The sequence below is a fragment of the Lactuca virosa genome, chromosome 3, assembly GCF_052849685.1.
Source record: "Lactuca virosa cultivar CGN04683 chromosome 3, Lactuca_virosa_CGN04683_v6, whole genome shotgun sequence".
Classification (NCBI taxonomy): Eukaryota; Viridiplantae; Streptophyta; class Magnoliopsida; order Asterales; family Asteraceae; genus Lactuca; species Lactuca virosa.
The window spans coordinates 403,504,570-403,528,241 of NC_136428.1; the positions used below are offsets into that span (position 1 = coordinate 403,504,570).

General features: G+C 33.8%; 2 protein-coding genes across 2 annotated transcripts; one reads left to right on the forward strand and one right to left on the reverse strand.

Moving 5' to 3' along the window:
* Nucleotides 1-1,048: 1,048 nt before the first annotated feature.
* Nucleotides 1,049-8,634, forward strand: LOC145167765 (protein transport Sec1a-like). Its single transcript, XM_079087011.1, has 20 exons — nucleotides 1,049-1,269; nucleotides 1,948-2,003; nucleotides 2,093-2,174; nucleotides 2,315-2,393; nucleotides 2,621-2,671; nucleotides 2,770-2,866; nucleotides 2,950-2,982; nucleotides 3,273-3,401; nucleotides 4,057-4,245; nucleotides 5,313-5,495; nucleotides 5,587-5,657; nucleotides 5,978-6,074; nucleotides 6,463-6,588; nucleotides 6,686-6,781; nucleotides 6,974-7,090; nucleotides 7,167-7,259; nucleotides 7,357-7,544; nucleotides 7,645-7,729; nucleotides 7,825-7,914; nucleotides 8,411-8,634. Exons 1-20 carry the CDS (start codon nucleotides 1,197-1,199, stop codon nucleotides 8,432-8,434), a joined length of 1,959 nt encoding a protein of 652 aa, XP_078943137.1. The 5' UTR covers nucleotides 1,049-1,196; the 3' UTR covers nucleotides 8,435-8,634.
* Nucleotides 8,635-9,049: 415 nt separating this feature from the next.
* LOC145167766 (proteasome subunit beta type-1-like) lies at nucleotides 9,050-12,304 on the reverse strand. Its single transcript, XM_079087012.1, has 7 exons — nucleotides 12,118-12,304; nucleotides 11,910-12,017; nucleotides 11,186-11,267; nucleotides 10,655-10,784; nucleotides 10,446-10,588; nucleotides 9,788-9,874; nucleotides 9,050-9,322 (listed from the first exon to the last, which is right to left on the reverse strand). Exons 1-7 carry the CDS (start codon nucleotides 12,162-12,164, stop codon nucleotides 9,248-9,250), a joined length of 672 nt encoding a protein of 223 aa, XP_078943138.1. The 5' UTR covers nucleotides 12,165-12,304; the 3' UTR covers nucleotides 9,050-9,247.
* Nucleotides 12,305-23,672: the final 11,368 nt, after the last annotated feature.

The window sequence follows — 23,672 nt, forward strand, 5'->3', positions numbered from 1 at the left end:
TGTAGAAATGAGGATGATGTGATAGATATGCAGTAGAACACAGTTGGACAGAATTTCGAACATGATAATCGAAGATCCTTTGAGAGTGGCTTTGATCATTGATAATTGAGGGAAAGAAGATTGTGGTGGTATGAACATGTACAAAGGAGGCTAACAACAAATTTAGTTGTAAATGTACGGACATTTGTGATGGAAAGTATGAGGAGGAAAAGACGCCCCATAAGGAAATGAGAAGATTTTGTGAGATTAGATATGAAGAAGTTAGACATTGAAGGAGGGCATATATGCTCGGAATCGGGGTAGTAAAGTAGCCTAGGTCCTTGTATATCTTACTTATATGAGTGAACATTTTATTCGGTAATTACTTGCTATTCTTTTTTCATGTTTCCACTTGAATCAATTCCTCCACCGTTTCATTACTTGTAGTTGTTTTTAGCTCAATTTCATGTATCAAACTTCGATTACAATGTTATTTCGTGCATCTATTTACTGCTATCATTGAATTGCCCTCTTCATATTTTTCCCATTGCAAATTTAAGTTTTTCCTATGTCGAAGGTCATTGAAAGATGTTGCTCTACCTATGTGGAGGCAAAGCCGCCAAAATCGACCTCTTACATATCCTATTGTGATGAATGGCGTTCAAATTATCCTAGCAATGTCTTATTCATTTAGATTAAAAGATTAAAAAAAAAAGAATGGTAAAATTTAAATATTGTTTTGTTGATGGATTTTTTATTTTTAATAGTAATTATAATGTTATTAGTTTATAATCTATATAGATTAAAATACATAAATATATAACTTACTTTTCAAACTACATTCAAATGTTGCCTTTTTATTAAGATCTTATTTAAAGAAGTTTTTATCATTAGTTTTCAACATTTCAAACAAACCAAAAATGAATTTTTATTTTCTGAATGAGAATATTTGCCTATTAAACAGTAGTACAGGGACTAATTTTGTATTTCTATCTTTTCGTGGGAAACAAAGAGCGCTTAAAAACTGTCACCCCTTAAAAATATGACACTCTGTCTCCGGCATCCCTCCCCTTCGTTCTCGCTTGTTCTCTCCCCACATTCTCTCTCTACAATTGAATTTTTGTTCTTCACGATCGACAGTTTCATTTCTGAAATTTGAAGCTTTGAAATTCCGATTCTTATTTCTTTTAATTTAGAGAAGTAAAAGTTATAATCCAATGTCATGCACCGATTCCGCCTCGTCCTCTCATGGCGGAGAGTATAAGAATTTCCGTCAAATCACCCGTGACAGTAAGTTTCTATCTCCAGGATTCTATTTGTTTTGAGTGATTGATTTCGTTTGTGAAATGTATCATTTGTACGAAGTTATTTGATTTGTTCTGCTGCAGAATTGGCAACAACGTGCTTTGAATTGCTTAGATGAGTTAGGAATTGCCGGATTCTATGTTGATCCTTTTAGTTTATGTTTATTGATGGATTAAAGTTGATCTCCACCCGATTCTAATAACAGAACTTCAAAAATGATATTGAATGTACGAGAATCCCAACAAAATTTTATTATATCATGGTAGCTTTTACAAATTTTGAAGTGATTATGTTTCCCTTTTTAATCCAAAGTTTAAAGTACGTATTTTATTTAAGGTGAAAGTATTATTCTAGTCTCAAAACCTTAATGTACCTTTTTTAATCACATGAATGTTCATTGGTAGCTAAGTTGACCTCCATAGTATTTCTTTGATAGCTTCATGAATATCAAGAGCATGTCATTTTGATATTAGTGTGACTGTTTGTGTTTGATGGTGAGACTTTGTTGGGTAGGGGAAGAATCATGTATCTATTCTTATTCTTATTATTCTTATTGGTTGTTTTTTTGGGCCTAATGGGTTTTGCATAATCTGTTATCATGTAATAATTTTTACCTTATTTTAGTTCTCTTTCATGATGTAAATATGGATTATTATTTTTCAGGGTTGCTGCTTGAAATGCTTAAATCATCCTCATCAGGGGACTCAAGAGGCTGGAAGGTATGTTCATGTATTTATTGCAGGAAATATTTGCTTAAATTTTGTAAAGATAAGATGTCAAATGTTGAGATTTTAATGGTTTGTTACAGGTACTCATTATGGATAAAGTTACTGTTAAAGTTATGTCTTCTTCATGCAAAATGACAGATATCACAGATCAAGGAATTTCATGTAAGTATAAAATTGCCAATCCTTGTGTAGCATATTTCAAATTTATGAAGATGTTAAATTTCCAATTTCCCTAAATCGATTGCTGATATTCGATGAGTTTATTGGGATTTAAATGTTTTATGTTCTGTTTTTCTCTGCAGTGGTGGAGGACCTTTTCAAGAGAAGGCAGCCTATGCCTTCTATGGATGTTATTTATTTTATTCAACCAATTAAAGAGAAGTACGTTTTATTTATCATTTCACATGTAGTTGTTCTGATGGAATTGGAATTCGAGATTCCATTCCATGTTTGATGGATTACAATTCCTCCACATTCCAATTCTCTCGGATTTTAATTCCTTTGACAGATTCCATTCCTTCCAAAAACATTTTATGAACCAAATGCCTCAAAAGTTGTTTTAATTCCTTCTTTTGTTTGTCTGACTCTTTTCTTTATTGGGTATGCAGCATTGTGATGTTTTTGTCCGACATGTCAGGAAGAGAACCTTTATATAGAAAGTATGCAGAAAGATGTAATTCTCATGAAACTAAGCCTTTTTTATTTTGTACATTATCTTATATCCAGTATTTTTTTTCTTTTTTCTTTTTTTTTTCAGAGCATTTATTTTTTTTAGTGGTCCTACCCCAAAGGAGTTGGTTAGTCATCTCAAGAATGACAGTAGTGTTTTACCACGAATTGGTGCTCTCAGAGAAGTAAAAAATTAGCATCATTTTTCTTCTTATTTTGATCTTTTTTTTTCTGTGAATATATGATTTAAATCATGATTTGATTGCAGATGAATCTGGAATATTTTCCTCTAGAAAGTCAGGTAACTGTTATTCTTCCATTTTTCACTTCTGTCAATACTTTGTCACCTTATTATATCGGGTTAAATGCAAGAAATCGCAATGTACTTTCATTGATTTGTTTATTATTGCAATGTCATCCAAATAGAAAGGATTTTCATGATACTACCTTTAGTTCAAATATTCAGTTTTTGTAAGAAAAGTTTTCTGTTTTTATCTTTTCTATCATTGTTTTTTTTTTTTGTAAAAATAGAATCTTTCTTTCTTTTTTTGTAATCAATCATGTTTTTGTTTTAACTGTGTTTCATGTCAGGCATTTACAACGGATCATGATAGAGCTTTAGAAGAGTTGTATAGTAAAAGTGCTGAAAAATCCCGCCAATTTGATATCACCATGACTACAATGGCCATTCGCATTGCTACTGTTTTTGCTTCATTGAAGGTAAAAGTATAATTCCATCGTTCATGGATTTATTTGTTAAAAGACCAAAATACCCTCATTAATATTCATATTTACAATAAATAAAAAGCATTTCCTATAAGTCTTTTCACAAAATAACCTTTTTTTTAATTTTTCCCACGAATAGCCAACAATTCCGCAATGGGCCCACTGCAAGATTACTATTTGCTAAGAATTTTGCTTTTTGTATTGTCCCCACCAAAAAATATTGAAAATTTGTAAAAAAAAAAAATTATATATATATATATATATATATATATATATATATATATATATATATATATATATATACTTTGAGTTTTTTCTCCTTATACTGCGGAATTGTTCTTCATATAATGCGAAAATCATTATTGTTTTTCAGATTTTTTTTTTTTTGTTTTGGGGATCTTAGAAAACCATTTCGTAGTGTGAATATGGAGTGTTAAGTTGAAAGAGATTTTTTTTTTTTAAAATATCATTTTCAAAATGAGGAAAAGTTAAAAAAAAAAAAAAAAAGTGTCTAAAAAGGTGGGGGCCCATTGCGAAATTGAATGTTAATTGTGGAAAAAGTAATTAAAAAAAAAAAAAGCGGATATTTTTGTCTTTTTATCTACATAAAAAGCATATAATATTTGTTATTGAATTGGTTTGTTATTAGGAGTTTCCGGTAGTGTGGTATCGTGCAAAGGGGATGGATGGAACAAGCGCAGCAACATTCCGTGACTTGGTGCCTGTGAGGCTTGCTTCTGCTGTTTGGGACACCATTTCAATGTACAAGACAAGTATTCCCAACTTCCCACAAAATGAAACATGTGATTTGCTCATTGTCGATCGATCTGTCGATCTGGTAATTAATTAATAACTAATTGCTAATTGCTAATTGCTAATAATAATATTAGTTACTGTTTGGTAGCATTTGGACCAAATAAAATATGCTTATATCAAATTTATTTAACCATGCATCTTTCTTTTTAGATTTATATTTATTCATAAAAAACATGACAATGAAATGTAATGATACATTTCATTACCTTTTGCTCGTTCCATTACATTGTCCATTTCATCATATCAAACAGACCCTTAGTTTGTTTTGTCTAATGGAATGGAATAGCAGTCACACATTCCATATTATTAGTTTTAATTCATTAGGCACAGGATGTGACATGACCCGTTTTTTTATATATAATGTTTGATGAAACACATTTTACTAAGAAAATTTCCATGATTTGAATTAAAAAATTATTTATACTTTTTGTAAATAACACTAGTTTTTGTTGTTATAGTCTAACTTGGGCTTTAGTGACCTTCTATTATGTTTAATTTTGAAGTTCTGTAAATAGTAAATAATTAATTATAATTAAATGATCTATAGAATAGCGTTAAAATAAAGGCTATTCACTAAAATAACCAAAAAAATGGGAAGGTCATATTACAAAATGACCATCTATTTATCCGAATAACTTTTTTCGTCAAATTACTTTATTAGTGGTCCCCACTGTGAAAATATTAAAAAAAAAAAATCGTGAATTCTTTTTCACAAAACTGACACCATTATTAGGTGAAATTACATCATTTTCGTGATTTTTGATTTATCATTTTATAGTTTTTGTAGCGGGGACCCAATAAAGCAAAATTTCTAGAAAGAAAAGAAAAAGGTATTTTGTGAAATAGTTGGTCATTTTTAGTGATTAGCAATAAAACTAAACCTTGTATTTACATATATTATAGAAGAAAAAAATCATATAAAAATTCATTCTATTCCTACACACCAACCAAACATGATCATGCAATGTAATAACTCATTCCTTTACCTCACTTACTCCATTAACATTTCCATTCCATCAAAGCAAACAGACTTTTATTGTTTTTCTTTATCTATTTTGTTATAGATTTTGACATGTTATACAATTTCAGATTGCACCAATAATTCACGAATGGACATATGATGCCATGTGTCATGATCTTCTAGACTTGGATGGAAACAAATATGTGCAGGAAGTCCCTAATAAATCCGGTGGAGACCCTCAAAGAAAAGAGTTCCTTCTAGAAGATCACGATCCAGTTTGGCTTGAAATGCGCCATTTACATATAGCCGAAGTACATTTTTTCTTTTTCCTTTTTTTCTTCACTTGAAAATATATGATAATAAATTTGTAATGTCTTGTCTTTTCTTCTTGTGACATATCAGGCTAGTGAAAAATTGAGCGACAAGATGCAAACCTTCATGTCAAAAAACAAAGCTGCACAATTACAACAAAAGTTGGTACTTTCATTTATTTGTTTATTATTACAGTATCCTACTTTCATTTTTTTTCCTATTACTATATTGTACTTTGAAAAATCTACTCAGTTATAGCAATGTCATCCAGATATACAAAGCAATTTTTACTGCTATAACTGTGTAGATTTTTCAAAGTATAGCCTCCTAATAAGAAACAAAGTGAAAGTACAATGCTATAGTTGGATATATATATATATATATATATATATATATATATATATATATAGGAAAATGTCTTAAACAGACAAAAATTGAAAGTAGGTTGCTATAATACACAAAAAATATGACTTTGGTGCAGAGATAATAGTGAGTTGTCTACTCGGGAGATACAGAAGATGGTTCAAGCTTTGCCTGCTTATAATGAACAAATGGAGAAACTTTCACTCCATGTAGAGGTCTAATTCTTCCTTTTCTACTCTCTCTCTATCTATATATATTTAGTATTAATTGGTATAAATGAAAGAAATAGCAGCGTACTTTTCTTGATTTGTTTATCGTAGCATTCTACTTTCATTTCTTCCTTTAAAAACATTCTACTTCATAAGTTTACCTAATTATAGAAATGTCATCCAAATGCAAAGCAATTTTCACTGCTATAATTGGTTAGGGTTTTCAAATACAGTGCCTAATAAGGAATAAAATGAAAGTAAAATGCTCTAACAAAAATGATTTCTTAATAGAAAAAATGAAAGTATGATGCTAAAATAAACAAATGAACAAAAGTGTGTTGCTATTTCTTCCATTTGGATTCAGTTTGCTGATTTATTTGGTGTTTTTAATCAGATTGCTGGAAAAGTCAACAAAGTTGTGAGAGATGAAGGGCTGAGAGATCTTGGTCAACTTGAGCAGGATCTTGTCTTTGGTGATGCTGGGACAAAGGAACTCATTCACTTTTTAAGATCATATCAGGTAACTTATATATATACATATAAAAGGCTGAAGGACATTTTGTTAAATATGATATTTGTCTCTGGCTAAGAATAAGATAATCTTATACTTGTTACAGCACACAGATACAGAATTCAAGTTGAGATTATTGATGATTTATGCAATGGTTTACCCTGAAAAGTTTGAGGGTGATAAAGGAACAAAGCTTATGCAGGTAGCTATTTGTCACTACTATAGCCATCAAATATACATATTTATATGATTTTTTTTATAAAAAAAAAACGAAAAAGAAAGTACAAGAATTAAAGTAGGATGCTTATAATACACTAATAAATGAAAGTAGATTGCTGTTTCTTGAAACATTTTTATTTTTGTCTTATTTTGTCTATACTTTCCCTTTATTTAGGTGGCAAAAGTGCCTTCTGAGGATATAAAGGTATTCCAAAATATGAAATTACTTGAGGGAACAAATAGCAAAAAGAAACACCATGGAGCCTTCTCCCTTAAGTTTGATGCTCACAAGGTAATTCATTTTACAATCTTTAAATCAAAACTCATATTCTCACAAACTTATTCTAACAATTTATTTATGTTATTAGAAACATCACGCGTTAAGAAAGGATAGAACAGGAGGAGGAGGAGGAGAAGAAGAGGAAACATGGCAACTCTCCAGATTTTACCCCATGTTAGAGGTACCAATGCATGAATGGTCCAAGCAAGGGCATTTACGTCTTTTTCACATACACGAAGTCCTTGCCCACCTTTTTTTTTTTTTTTTTTTTGTGGCAGGATTTGATTGAAAAACTTGGGAAAAATGATATGCCAAAGGATGAGTACCAATGCATGAATGGTCCAAGACCTAAAAATGCTGCTACTAATGACACGTCAGCAAAGAGTGGGGGCACAGCTAATCATCCAAACTCAAGGAGATCAAGGAGGACTACCAAACCTCATGCACCTGGTGATGCCCATTCCAGGTAATAAAATTCTTCTTCAAATATTGTAAAACATACTTTAATTTATTGTATTATTTTTTTTTTTTTTTAAATGTGGAAATTCTGTATTGTTTTTTTGTAGCAATTCTACGAGTACAGCTACAGATTTCAAAAACATGGGGCAGCGTATTTTTGTTTTTATCATTGGTGGGGCCACCAGATCCGAGGTAAAAAATAAATATATTTTTTATTTTTAACTTTTTTGTTGTCTAAAAAAACATGAATCCTAATCCTATGTTGTTTTTTTTTTGTTTGTGTGCAGTTACGTGTTTGTCACAAACTTACTGCTAAATTAAAGAGGGAAGTGATATTAGGTTCAACTAGTCTCGATGATCCAACACAATATATCTCGGTAATATTAATATTAATATATAATAATAATAATTCCTTTAGTTATTCTTTTTACTTAAAAGTAATTTACATTTTTGTCCCTTGAGTAAAGCTGATTGTTTTCAATTTTGGTCCCAAAAAGTTCTCTTGAAATTTGGTTGTTATTTGAGGTTTTGGTTCCTAATACAAGTATTTTGGGGCTAAAATTGCAAAAACTACTCATGGACCAAAAACGTTACAAAAATCTTAAAGACCAAAATTGCACAAAAAAAAATCAATTTTGCAAAAATCAGCCAATACAAAGGGAGAAAAAGTGTAATTTACTCTTTTATTTATATAAGCATGATGTTTCTTTTTGACTAGCATGAACGAGTTAAATACATAAAGTCAAGGAATTGAGGATTTCCCTTGTTATTTTTACAAATTTGACCTTATTTATGTTTTTACTTCTTTTTGGAGTTCATTTTTTTTTTTTTGCTTTACCAATCAATGCTTAATTTTATCCATTTGTGTTGCAGAAAGTGAAGATGCTTTCCGAGTAAGATAACATGCGGATACACGAATTGCATAAATAGTGTTGGTCTTTTTATTTATATTTTTAATGGATATGATGGGAAATATATATACGAGTGTTTTTTAGTTAATATAGAAAAAAGTTGTATAAAAATTCTCATTAGTTGTGGATACAGGACTTTTCTCATTAAGTCGTTAATTTTTATAAATTCTCTCATTTTCTTTTCAACTCCATAAATATATCGCCATTTTCTCAAATAATTTCATCTGTTAAAAATAAAACCCATAAAATCATGATATCATTCTATAAAATTTTAAGCATTTTGCACTTCTATAAATTTTTGTAATGGCAGCATTTGGATACTATATTAGATACCAAACTAGTTGATAAAATTTTGATAAGGTAGTTGAAAAAAGTAAGAGGTAATATAATGTATATTAAAGAAAATTTTAGAAAAGCTCAATAAACTCATTGAAGAAATTTTTTAAAAAGCTCAATAAACTCATTGAAACGTTACTTGGAGTAGCTTTTTAAAAAGCTATGTAACCTTTTGATATGTCAAATATGACAACCTAAAAAAAACTCGATAAATAAAATAGTTTTTTGCATGCAAACATTGCCTAAATATTTAAAGACAAAATCATTAAGATAACAGTTACTAAACAACAATTTATATGTTCCATTACAATTACCATGTCTCATGTGAAAAACAAAAAGAAATCCAAGATCTGAAATATTCAAAAGCATCAAACCCAATTATAATCTAAAACATTAAAAGTTTTCATCTTGTGACATGATGATGATGATGATGATGATGATGATGAATGAGAATCTTGAGAAACTAATCTCTGCGGAGTTGTTCACTTTCACGTCGAACACCATTAGCATTTAGGATTATAATTTCAACACTATCTCCCTGTAAATTAATATTATAATTAATATAAAAATAAAAATAAAACATCTCGTGAGTAAGAAATTTTTTTTTTTTAAAGATTCCAAACAATGAAATATGAATAACCCATTATAGCAAGCATATGAGTAACTTTTTACTCGTAATAGCAACAACAATTGTATGTTTCTATTATGGATAAAAAACAAAAGCTATTTCTTGCGATTTGTCTTTTCAATAATCCAGTGCTGCAACTTAACTAAATGATCAAAAGAAAAAAAATTTCAACTTGCAAGATTTTTTGTTTTTTATAAATTACAAGGGAACAAAGTATTGTTTCTATTTTTACTTAATGCAGCAAAACAAATTAATAGAGAAAGTCAGGAACATCAAGCTTTCTCCATTAACTCAATGTTCCACTTTTTTAAGGGATATTTACGATGACAAGGGCAATCTTGTCTTTTTTCACTAAGAAGAAATCAAGAAACTTACAGTGTAAATATCTCTCTCTGTTGCTGATGAAAAACAAGTCTTCACCAAATCAATAGCTTCAGCTTCTGATAGTGGTGTTACAGCATCCTGCACCCCCCAAATAAAATTAATAAATAAAAATTATATTTTGTCACTTGCTGACTGGATATGCTAGTCATGGTGTTGCTGACGTGGCATGGAAATGCCATTTTTAAATTCTCACATGTTCCTCGTGTTTTTAATTTGGTCCTTTTTTTATTCCTGCTAAATGTCATGTGAGGGTTAAAAACGTCATTTCAGTGATACGTTAGTGAAAAAGGATACATGTGTAAAATGGATGGAATTCAACCACCAGATTACATGTTTGAGGAATTCAATTCCGTTCTACCCTTTTGCTATCAAAAGACCATAACACCCTCATTATATATATTTTGAAAAAAGTAATTATAAGTGAATTTAAAATATATTCATTATTTATTATTAAATTCCATTCCAATTCCTGCCAAAGATGGAACTTGAAGAATTCCATTTCCATTTCCATTCCATCCATCTGGCAAACAAACACACATGGAATGGAATCTTCAATTCCCATTCAGTCAAACTCCACGCAAGACACATTTTATGTATTTGCACACACTTACTATGCGTGTATGTGTGTGAGAGAAAGAGAGAGATGAACCTTTGCAGGCAAAAGAAGAGGGCTAGGGGATTTAAGTTGGTTATCAAGGAATGGAGTGATGAGTGTGGCACCAGAGCCTTGAGCACTGTATCCAACTCTTTCATAAGATCCAACCGCATCATATGTGAACACACATCCCTTCCCTTCAAAATATAAATAAATTTATTCCACAATTATATTTTATAATTAAATAGAAATAGATAGATTACCTTCACTATCAAGTCCACCTAAAACATTAAAGGCATAATAAGGGAAGAAGCGTTTGTAGTAAAGGGTGTTGGATAGAAGCTGAGCCATTGCAGGGCAGCTCATTTGTTTGTTGTGCTGGTGTTGATAAATCTGTAGTTATACATACAAATATTAATATTAATATTAATAATAATAATAAAGATCATCATCATCATCATCATCATCATCATCATCATCATCATCATAATCATAATAAGAATAAGAATAAGAATATTATAATAGCAAGAATGGATGACAATATGACATGGCTATCATTGGGTGTAGATCTTTCAAATTTCAATTGCTATAATAGCAAGAAATGGAAGTATGATGATTTAATGGACATATCCATCAAAGTACATTTGCTATTTCTTGCATTGAACCCTTTTTCCATTTTTCTCAAACATTTTTTAAACATCATTTATCCATACAACACTTCATTTAATGGGATAAAAAGAAAAGAAACAAGATATCATGAGCAATTAACTAAAAAAGAAGTTGAAGAATCTTACCAGGTGCCTAGAAGACAAAACCTTTTGAAGTGCTTTCACATCAGCCTGGAATCCTGAAGAAGCCATGAAACTTTTGTCTGCTCTGAAAATATAATTTTTTTGAACCATGTTAGATATTTTCTTTTATTTTATAAAGCTTTATGCTTTTCAGACAAACAAAAATGAAAAAAGTTTCAAAGTGAAAGTAGCCTAATTAAAGTTATAACATCAAATAAAAGAAACAAAAACAACTATATTTTGTTTGCATTACAAATAAATTATGAAAACAACACTTCAATGAGACTCAAGTACTTATTAAGGTGTTGTTTCTAATTTACTTAATGGACTTAATGCGGACAGGATTTAACTCATTAGGCTATATATGAGTGTTTCTTTTTTACTTATTGCAAAAAAAAAAAAAAAAAAAAAAAAAAAAAAAAAAACCTGCAATAATCACTTTCAAATCACACATGGAATACCCCCTAATCTCTTATAGTTTCTATACCATGAAAAGAATCGATTGAATATATTGTATATTTTATGTTACCATCGAGAAATTTAGCAGAACAATTTGGAGTTTTTGAGCATCTAGAAACCCTATGCCCTAAGGGTGGACAAAATTACGATCCAGACATGATTAAGAAACACTAGGGTTCAAATCAACAGCAGAAAGTGAGGAAAAACAACAAAACCTATAAATAAACCAAACAAATTCACACAAAATAAGAAACGAAACAAATCATACAATTTACAGATTTTGGAGTACTCTCGGGTGAGAATACTGTAACCGGTAGACATCCGAGTATCCGCTGCAATAACGCAATAATCCGCACCAGCAATCGCCACACAAGTTCTGCAAAAATACACATAGAAAGATAAAATCAAACATCGAGAACTTTAAACGTATATCTTGAGATATAAAAGAATTAATGACAGGCATAAACGATGTATACCCTCCATTGTTATCGTATGGAGACCAGTTTGCGTGTTCCTTCGGCATGATGGTAATGACAAGTTTGGAGTTCAGATCACAAAACTCACTGTGTGTGTTTGTGTGTGAAGAAGAACCCTTTTCAGCTCTTTCGTTCTTCTATTTCTTTTCTCTCAAGAAAACATGTAATTCGAAAAGGGGAAACTGGTTTGCATTTTGGTCCCCAAGGTTAAGGGTTTTATCACTTTATATCTTCCTTTTAATTTACAGAAAATACAATCATTACAATTTTGGTCCCTTTGTTTTTTTTAATTTGCATGAATTACATTTTTTTTGTCCTAGTTTTTAATTATGAAAGATTACATTATAGTTTTGGTCTATGTAGTTTATATCCAGGGACGGATCCAATGTAGAGCCCGGGGTAATCTGGGATGCCAAAAAAAAAATTAGTATTGTAATCTTTTTTAGGAAAATTTTGTTTTATGCAGTGTATATATACGCATCCATTCACTTATAAACACAAACAAACAGTTGGACGGCTGGTTAAGACGATGGCTTATTGAAGCAAACGTCTTAGGATTGATTCTTGCTCCTTACATATCTTTTGTTTTATTTACCCACATCGTCAAACACATGTTAACTCAACCATTTCCATCTATTATATAAACATGTTATCTTGATGCTTCATATGATATCTACTTTGAGCCCCACATCGATTCAAGTATCAAAAGATACTTCAACTTCATGTTTATATAACAAGACATATAACAAGACTTGAGGTTAGCTAAGGAGTCGATTAAGGTTTGGGTTTAAAATCGAAATCGAACCAGGGAAACCCAAGTACAAACCGAAAACCAAAACACCGAATCGATGGGTTTAGGTTGGGATACCACTTTACTTTGATCCTCCGTCACTGTTTATATATATATATATATATATATATATATATATATATATATATATATATATATATATATGCATTTTTAGTCCAATTTTTGAATTTTTAGTATCATTCATTCTTATGGTTTCCAAAAGTTGCATCAGTGTTAAAAAAGTATAGTCTAAATATGGTAAATTTGTAATTTTTATACCTTAAAGTGGAGATGAGCAACGAGTCGGGCCCGACCGAAAACCCGAAGACCGATTTGCTCTTAATTTAGCGACATGAAATCGGACCGGTGTAACATACACGTTTTGAAATCGTGTTTTGTAATGAAAAATATTATGAAATATTATGTGATTTTGAGTATTGAGTTCTAACAGATAGTTTTTACTAGAAATAAAGTAAAACTATGTTTAGAATCACTCGGAAAATATTAGAAGTCTTATAAGATTCCAATCTAATATTGAAATTTAACGAAAATATAAAATTTGAAATAAGTAAAATTTTATTATTGAAAGTTGTAGAGAATCCCGTTAGAAACATTTAGGCGAAAACCTCATCGAAATCCGAGTTATAACGAAGAAGTTATGACCAATCGAAGTTTCGCGACAGAACCGGCACGACGTCGTATAGCGTAAAAAGTGAGTTTTCGATAAACTATTTTTTAGCCTTAGTAATCTAAATGAAAGTCATAGTATTCGTTAAACCGAGAACTTTCATAAAAAGAACGTCTAAATCTGACTTCGTATGAGGAAGTTATGATTTTTCTAAGTTTCGGTATAGCAGTAGACAGCTAAAAACTCGAAATAAAGATCGAGTGATTTTTAGCCGACACAACCTAAACGAGAATCGAAGGTCTCGTTAATAGTAGTACAACGGTAAAAAGACAGACGAAAACGGACGTCGGATGAAGAAGTTATGAAATTTTAACGGACTTTTCCTGTCTCGGCCCGTTAAAAATATAATATTAAAAATAAAGTCAAAATTAGCCGACGGAGTCTAAATGAAAGATGTAGAGCATAATCTCACCTACGCATGGATATAAAGGACGTCAAAAACGGAGCTCGTATGCAAAAGATATGGATTTTTGAAGTTCGGAGCACAAACTTCGAGAATTTGACTGCATTCACGACGTGAACACAGTGTTCACGACGTGAACTCAGTGAACGACACGTTTCAAGCCTAGAAGACACACGGCAAGCCTAGGGGATGACCAGGATCAAAGTCACGACGTGAACATACACGGTTCACGACGTGAGAGTCGATTTTTCAGCCTATAAATAGAAATCGAGCCCTCCGGGTTTATGTTACAAATTCTCACTCTCATTCACTCTCTAGCCTCTCTCAAGCCCCTCTAACACCCCCCCCCCCCCCCCCCCGAAGTCCCGATATCATCCCCGACACCCGAAGCAAGTCCCGACGCTCCGAAGTTCCCGGGAAAATCATATTTTCTAGCCGAAACTCTGCCCGAGTAAGGCCGGTTTTCAACTAAAATCCCCGGTTTCGTCACAGAAAGTCATATTTAGAGTCGAAGTGCTGCCCAAATTAATCTGCAGTTATTTCACGGCGAGTTCAATATATAGGAACAATTGTATGTTATGTGTTATATGTGCTATGTGCTTTCCTGTGCTATCTTGATTTTTATATCATTGATCATGTAGAGCATGTCTCGTATCACTTCTGGTACTGGCTTTGAGCCTTTGGCCATGTAGAGCATGTCTCGTATTATTCTGGTATCGGATTTATGTCTTTGGCCAGGTAGAGCATGTCTCGTATCACTTCTGGTATTGGCTTTGTGCCTTTGGCCATGTAGAGCATGACTCATATCACTTCTGGTATTGACATAGGGCTATGTACGGCTGAAAGCCTGTATATTCTAGCAAAATGATAATCCGAAATTGTATGTCTTCTGTGCCATTTGGGCCGAAGTGTTATTGATGTATATCAAGTAGTTGAAATTGTTATGTCTCATTGATTATATATTATTGAATCAAATCATCGATTGATATGGAAAGTCTGTCATATGATATACATATGCCTTTGTTGTTCCTTGTTCCTCTTTGCTTCTGCCATATTGAAGTATATATATATATATATATATATATATATATATATATATATATGACATAACGTTATATTGTATCTATTACTGAACTCACTAAGCGTCACCGCTTACCCCTCTCAGTGTTTAACAATTGCAGGTAATGAGAATCCAGTATAGTCATATACTGTTGGAAGAATTAGAATAGTTTATACTATTACTTTTGTACTTAGGTTTACATATGTATAAAACTATAATATCCTGGGTAGTTATGTAATAAATATAACACTTTGTAATATACTATAACTTAGTCGGTTTGTATCCAGTCTTTTGTAATCACACTATCAATGTAAAATATTATTTATAAATATGCATGTAGCATGTTTTGAAGTAATTTGGAGTAACAATATTGTGAAGTATGAAAGTTTGGGTCTTTCAGAAATACGGAAGTTAGGGTCTTTCAACCGGTTAGGGTGTGCTAGTTCTAGTTTCCCTAACCGAGTTTCGTGTCTTGGACCGGATTTTAACAAAAAAATTGTTTTTTTTCATTCCATAAAAGTACGAATGTTTGTTACAATGTAATAGCAGACACGAGTTGTTGCTTAGAAGTCATAATCTAAATTTCTTGAATTACCTTTACTAAAAACCGAACGGGTTTAGGGTATGCTGGTTTCGATTTTGGGCATGTCGGCTCCGGATCCCAAATCGGATTCCGGGTCTTGGACCGAACTGGACCATTTGTTGGGATAAATGTTTGTTGGACCATTACTCATACAAAGTCATATTGCATTCATAATCATATTTACGTACGATATTAAAATTATGTAAAATACAAGTTTGTGGCTAAACAAATACAAAGATTTATTCTACATTTAAAAATGTTTTATATACGTGTATCATTTTTTATTTTAAGATTAATATCAGTTTAATAACTTAATGTGGAGTGAAATCGTGAATAGATATAAATGTACTGGGAAAAAAAGCCTTTTGATAAAAAAAAATAATAAGAAAAAAAGCCTTTCGTATATGCCTAATATGCTTCACGGGTAAAAACGCAAATTTTTTCACATAATTTTGGAATAATATTTTTTTTTAAGTAATCTCTTCTACTTTTATTTTAATAACTTAATGTGGAGTGAAATCGTGAATAGATATAAATGTATTGAGAAAAAAAGCCTTTTGATAAAAAAAATAATAAGAAAAAAAAGCCTTTCGTATATGCCTAATATGCTTTACGGGTATAAACGCAAATTGTTTCAAATAATTTTGGAATAATATTTTTTGTTTAGGTAATCTCTTCTACTTTTATTTCAATGCCTCAAGTGGCATTATCTACGTCGATCTAATAGGAAAAAAAACATTTTTATATACATCGGTCTGGTCCGGGGTTTTTGATATGTACATATTTATTCATATACTTTGAGCAATATCTTAATATTTTTAGCTAAAATTGTGCTTGTTATTGCACAAAAGGTACTTAATATGTTTGAAATTTATTTTGTAGCAGCAAAGATATGCTCGGAATGAAAATGAAGCAAATGAGAATCTGAAAGCAGGAAAGAGTGGGCTGAGTCAATCAAAGGCGAAGAATCAAGATTTCTGAAGCCCACGACGTGGGGAATTTCTGCCACGCCATGGTGATTAGAAGATTCGCGATCTGAGAAGATATCTTGGAGAGTACACGTGGAAAAAGATTACCACACTGTGGAACCTATTTGCCACGGCATGGGAGCCAAACTTTAGGAAAGTATAAATATTCGGTTTTAGGTCGAAAAGAGGGACTTCTGACCGATTTTCTGGAGAAGGATTGCGACAAAAACCCTCTGGAAAGTATATTGAAGTTCTGAAATCGATTGGAGCTTAATAGTTGAAGAGATCGAGAAGTAAACAACATTGATCTATTCGGTTTGCTAGCTTTAATCATGTATAGTCTTATTTACATTGATTTAGTTTGTTTTTCCTGTTATGATGAGATGCTAAAAACCTTTTACTTTCGTTGGTGAAGATGAACCCCTTGAACTATGTGTTGATGTCGATTTTATGATTAATTATTGTTGGTTTTTCTAGTGTTGATAAATCGATACATGTTTTAGTTCTAGTCTTTAATTGCCTTGATATAAGTTTGGTGTAGTAGATGATTATTATATTTGCATGAACTTGATTCCCTAGTGGTTTATGATAATTACATTCCTAGAGCTAGGGTTGAACAAATCTTAGATTTGGTAATTAAAGCTAGTAACTTTAACTGGGTTAGAGAGCATAATTGGTCCATAATTTGTGCTTGGTTTCTAGACTTGATCATAGGAAAGTAATTATTAGATTTATCATACATAGCAAAATTCATCTTAATATCGATTTTGTGTTTACTTGTGTTTGATCATAACATAGTAGTTATAAATTGGCAATAACTAGGTATTTGATCATAACATAGTAGTCCAATACTACCTTCCACACCTATCCATACTTTCCTCACGGATCATCTCGGGTCCTCTAAGGCCTACTCATGATAATACTCCCAATACCCGCTCACCAGCGAAACAACCGCACTAAAATACTTCCTGGGCTCTCCTAGAATTCTCCGCCTCCCCTGCCATCAGCTGCTGAAGAACTCCTCATAATGTCAGTTAGCTACTTCATGAACACAATCACATGTAATAGAGCTCAGATAATCCTTCAAGTAGAAAACTTGTCCCTACAACGGTTGGACTCAGACAAGAGATGCGTAATAGGGTCAAACGCATCACTCTGAGATTATTCAAACTTGATTACATGTGACTTAACATATTCACTTAACAGCTAACTCACATCACTTAAGATTCCCACAAAGCACAAAGCAAGCAACATTCAAGCAGTGGAGTCGACTGACACTAAAACATAATAAAATCAAACAGATTCTTATACGCAATTCCCGATCTCCAAATCCTGCACCTCGGATACACCTTCGACCTGCCCTCACTCTCTCAAGAGTGGCTAATCATTCCTCACGTTGACCCGTTGCACACTGCACCCACTCATGAAACTTCCACCAACCCTGTAGCCACTCGTGTATGCTAATCATACATAACGTTGGATCCTATAGACAGTCGAATATTTGATCCTACCCTAAGCCCTTCATCAAACAAGAACAGGAAATAAGGCCAAACTTTATGAGATTTCATCACTCCAACTATGAAAATATCTCGCAAATGATCCTCACGCTTCTCTCTGGTATTTGAATAAACCAAGATATCATTGATGAAGACAATCACTGACTGATCTAACATAGGCCTATAAATCCGGTTCATGAGATTCATGAATGTCGTCGGCGCATTGGTGAGTCCAAAAGGCATCACCACAAACTCGTAATTCCCGTAACGAGTTCAAAAGGCCCTCTTCTGAATATCCTCCTCTCGTACCCTCATCTGATGATAGCCATATCTCAAATAGATATTGGAAAACCAAGATGCCCCTTACAATTGATCGAAGATATCATCAATCCTCGGCAATGGATAATGGTTCTTCACCGTCAACTTGTTCAACTCCTGGTAATCAATACACATCCGCTGTCAACTATCATTTTTCTGACGAAGAGAATCGGTGCTCCCAAGGAGAACTACTTGGCCGAATAAACCCTTTTCCTAACAACTCTTGAAGCTGAGAGGATAACTCATGCATCTCAGGAGGTGAAATTCGGTACAATGTCTTGGTAATTGGCATTGCACCAGGGATCATATCGATCTGAAACTCCACTTGCCTCATAGGAGGCACACCCGGTAACTCCTCGGGAGAGAAATCATATGCCAGATAACCCATACACCCATGCTGCAAACTCTGCCTCGCCCTGAAGGCAGAACAGAAAGTTGATCCTAACCTAGTACCCTTACCGTAGATGGTCGTTACTCCCCCACTAGGATCTCGAATCGTCACCATCTGCTGCTCATAGTTAATCAGAGCCCCAAGCCGACTCAACCAATCCATACCCACGATCACACAGGCATCTCCCATCGTAATAGGGATACAATTTATCGGATATCCAACACCAAAAATGTTGGATAAGGTGTCTAAGTCCATAACTATATTTGAGATGTACTTGACCCGACCCGGCATGGTCCATTTGGGTTGCACTTCACCCGAACTATTTATATGGATAATCTTTTGAGAATAGTATAAGTTATGATTTATTAATATGTTATAAGTTCTAATATATTAATATGAAATCATATTATTTAATTAGTATTGATCTAAAATTAATTTAGAATTAATTTGGTGATAAAAAAGGTGACTAATTAAATATGGGCTCTTGTATTTATATAGTGTGGGCTATTGCTTATTAAGAATGGGCTAGGCTTGCATGGTAAGTCCATGGATAGTCCATGGAGCTTTAACCCATGGATCTCATGGAAATGAAAGGTCATGGGTATTAGGGTTTACATGGATACAACCCTAATCCACCACACTATATAAAGGAGTCCTTGGCACTTAAAATTGGACTAGTTTTTGTGTGAGAGCTAAGGGTGGCCGATTTCTAGAAGTGTTCTACTATTCTCTCAAGTTTCCAAGGTTTGTGGTGATTTGTGACTTCCATTTGAGGCATCCACATTATTGGTGCTAGGCTCTCAAACTCCAATCAATCAACCACTACTAAAAGGTATGTAACTCTACTAGCTTATTTTGTTTCAAAGTTCCCCATGCCATGCTAGTTAGGTTAAGAACCTTGGAAAAACAAATTTGCATGTATCTTAGTAAAACATAGATCCAAGGTTTCTAGGGTTGCATGTACACCATAGGAGGGTTAGAATGCTCAAGATTTGGGGTTGCGAGGCCTTCGAACCTCGAAGTGAGAGGTGTATTTTCATCGGCTACCCACAGGAGATCCTTTGGTTACCTCTTCTATAGACCCAATGATAATGTGGTCTTTGTAGAAAGGAGAGGAGTCTTTCGCGAGAGAGAGAGTTCATGAGCCAAAGAAGCAGTGGGAGGCAAATTGATCTTGAAGAAATTCAAGAGTCAAGTGGTGAAAGAACCTCAAACCCTAGCAATCAACCTGAGGAGGAAACTCCTTTTGATCCAACAGATGAGTCTATAACTCTGAGGCGTTCCACGAGAGTTAGGAATGCACTTGAGCATTACTATGGTTTCCATATTACTGCGAAAGGTGATACACTTATCAGTGATAGCACACTGGTAAGTCTGGATGAACCTAACAGCTACACGGAAGCCATGGCAGGCCCTGAGGTTGCTAAATGGAAAGAGGCTATGGACATCGAGATACAGTCCATGTATGACAATCAAGTTTGGAACTTGGTTGACAATGTACCAGGTCGTAAGACAGTCGGGTGCAAATGGATCTTCAAGAAGAAGACCGACATGGATGGTAATGTACACACTTATAAGGCGCGACTGGTTGCAAAGGGCTTTTCTCAAACTCCGGGAGTTGATTATGATGAGACATTTTCACCAGTAGTGAAGATTAAGTCTATTAGGGTTATGCTAGCCAGTGCTGCATTTCATGACTATGAAATATGGCAAATGGATGTCAAAACCGCTTTCCTTAATGGAAAGTTGGCTGAGGATGTTTACCTGAGTCAGCCAGAGGGTTTTGTCAGTGTAGAGTACCCTAATAGAGTGTGTAAGCTTGAGAAATCCATCTATGGATTGAAACAAGCACCTCGCAGATGGAATCTTTGTTTCGATGAGAAAGTTAAAGAGTTTGGCTTTTCGAGGAGCGAAGATGAGTCCTGTGTATATGTCAAGGCTAGTGGGAGTATAGTTAGCTTTTTGGTATTGTATGTGGATGACATACTACTCATAGGAAATGACATCCCAAATCTGCAGGAAGTGAAGTCCTGGCTTGGGAAGTGTTTCGTTATGAAGGACCTTGGAGAAGCTGCCTATATCCTAGGGATAAAGATTTTGAGAGACATGAGTAAAAGACTAATTGGACTTAGTCAAAGCACCTATGTGGACAAAGTGTTGAAAAGGTTCAACATGCAGAACTCCAAGAAAGGTGAGTTACTGATCCAGAGTAACGCCAGACTGAGTAAGACTCAGAGCCCGAGTACAGAGGCTGAGATAGCTGAGATGAGTAGAGTACCGTATGCTTCCGTTGTAGGCTCGATCATGTATGCTATGACTTGTACTCGTCCTGATGTGGCCTTTGCATTGAGCATGGTCAGCAAATATAAGGGGAATCCTGGCAAGGATCACTGGACTGCGGTAAATAACATTCTCAAGTACCTACGGAGGATTAAGGACTGGGTCCTTACCCTCGGTGGGAGTGATGACTTGAGAGTATTAGGGCATAGTGATGCTAGCTTTCAGACTGATAGGGATAATTTCCGCTCTCAGTCAGGCTGGGTCTTTACCTTAAACGGAGGAGCTATTTCTTGGAAAAGTTCCAAGCAGGAGACAGTGGCTGATTCAACTTGCGAATCAGAGTATATAGCGGCAAGCGAGGCAGCAAAGGAGGCTATATGGCTAAAGAACTTCATTGGAGACCTTGGGGTTGTACCAGCTATAAAGGAGCCAATGGAGATTTTCTGTGAAAGCAATAGTGTGGTTGCCTTAGCCAAGGAACCGAGAGATCATGGCAGATCCAGACACATTGACTGAAAATATCACTTTATCAGACATCGAATAGAAGAAGGACTCCTCGTGGCAAAGAGGGTATCATCGGATGAGAACCCAACAGATCCCCTCACGAAGGGACTGAGTAGGGTTAAGCATCTTCAACATGCAAGGCACATAGGGCTAAAGGATGATATTAGTTTTGGAAATTAGATAGCTTTGAAATTTGTAAAGTGTAATTGACATTTGATGATAAATAAAAGTTGTTGTTTATTTATAAGTAAAGTGTTGCTATCTTTTGTCAATCGTTTACTATTATTTCAATTTGCATGTTTTGACTTGCAGAATAATTATGTTATGGTATATCATATTATTCAAATTTTCCACAGTCGGTCATATGTTGGAAGTAGATATGAATCAAGACTATCATGAAGTTGGCTTGTAGATGTCTAAGTTGTTGGACATAGCAAGAGTTGCTACAACACTCATGAGTGCTCATAAGTTATGAGTATTGGATTCAACCCACGCTCGCTTGTATCATTTCATGGAATTTATCTCGAGTGATCGTGAGACGGTAATATCATATAAGTCTTCAAACCTAGAGATACGAGTTGTTGCCTATGAGTTGGTTATACATTGATTGTACGAAAACGCATTGGTAACTCGATGTTATAAAACGTGCCTTTGTGTATGATTCAACAAGTAGTAGAACAAGCATATGAGTCGAAGTTTCTCTGTACCTTCTTGGATTAGAAGCGATATCTGGGCCCCTCGATGATTTTTTTTTGACCTATGTACCGGGCCCGGTCAGAACTAAATTGGTATGTTCAATTAAGTTCTATGTCAAACAAATCGGAAATCGGGAAACAAATTGTTGGACAATAAGTAAGACATTGTTCCATGTATTTGTCCGACTGATATCTAGAACAGGGGATTATATGATCCCTTATCTAAAATGGCGCTTCATAGTTCAGCAGAGTTTTAAGAGCTACGATTGCCGGTCGGTTCCTGAAGTCATAATTGCAACTATAGTTATTAGACTTATCCAAGTGGGAGACTGTTGGATAAGGTGTCTAAGTCCATAACAATATTTGAGATGTACTTGACCCGACTCGGCATAGTCTATTTGGGTTGCACTTCACCCGAACTATTTATATGGATAATCTTTTGAGAATAGTATAAGTTATGATTTATTAATATATTATAAGTTCTAATATATTAATATGAAATCATATTATTTAATTAGTATTGATCTAAAATTAATTTAGAATTAATTTAGTGATCAAAAAGGTGACTAATTAAATATGGGCTCTTGTATTTATATAGTGTGGGCTATTGCTTATTAAGAATGGGCTAGGCTTGCATGGTAAGTCCATGGATAGTCCATGGAGCTTTAACCCATGGATCTCATGGAAATGAAAGGTCATGGGTATTAGGGTTTACATGGATGCAACCCTAATCCACCACACTATATAAAGGAGTCCTTGGCACTTGAAATTGGACTAGTTTTTGTGTGAGAACTAAGGGTGGTCGATTTCTAGAAGTGTTCTACTATTCTCTCAAGTTTCCAAGGTTTGTGGTGATTTGTGACTTCCATTTGAGGCATCCACATTATTGGTGCTAGGCTCTCAAACTCCAAGCAATCAACCACTACTAAAAGGTATGTAACTCTACTAGCTTATTTTGTTTCAAAGTTCCCCATGCCATGCTAGTTAGGTTAAGAACCTTGGAAAAACAAATTTGCATGTATCTTAGTAAAACATAGATCCAAGGTTTCTAAGGTTGCATGTACACCATAGGAGGGTTAGAATGCTCAAAACCCATCAAAAAATACCTAACACATAACCCCAGTAGATGTCAGTAGCGGAGACCAGACACTCATCAGGTATAGAGACCTTCAATGGCCTGCTCAAGGCCTCCCGCGCAATTCATGACAAAGAGATGATGACACAAAAGACCGAATCGCACCCGAGTCAAACAGCACAAGCGCATGTATAGAATTCACAAGAAAAAGTACCTACAAGAACAATAACATAAGCAACATAAACAAATCAGCAGAATAATAAAAAACACATACCAGCCAGGACGTCTGGAGCTGCTCGGTTGT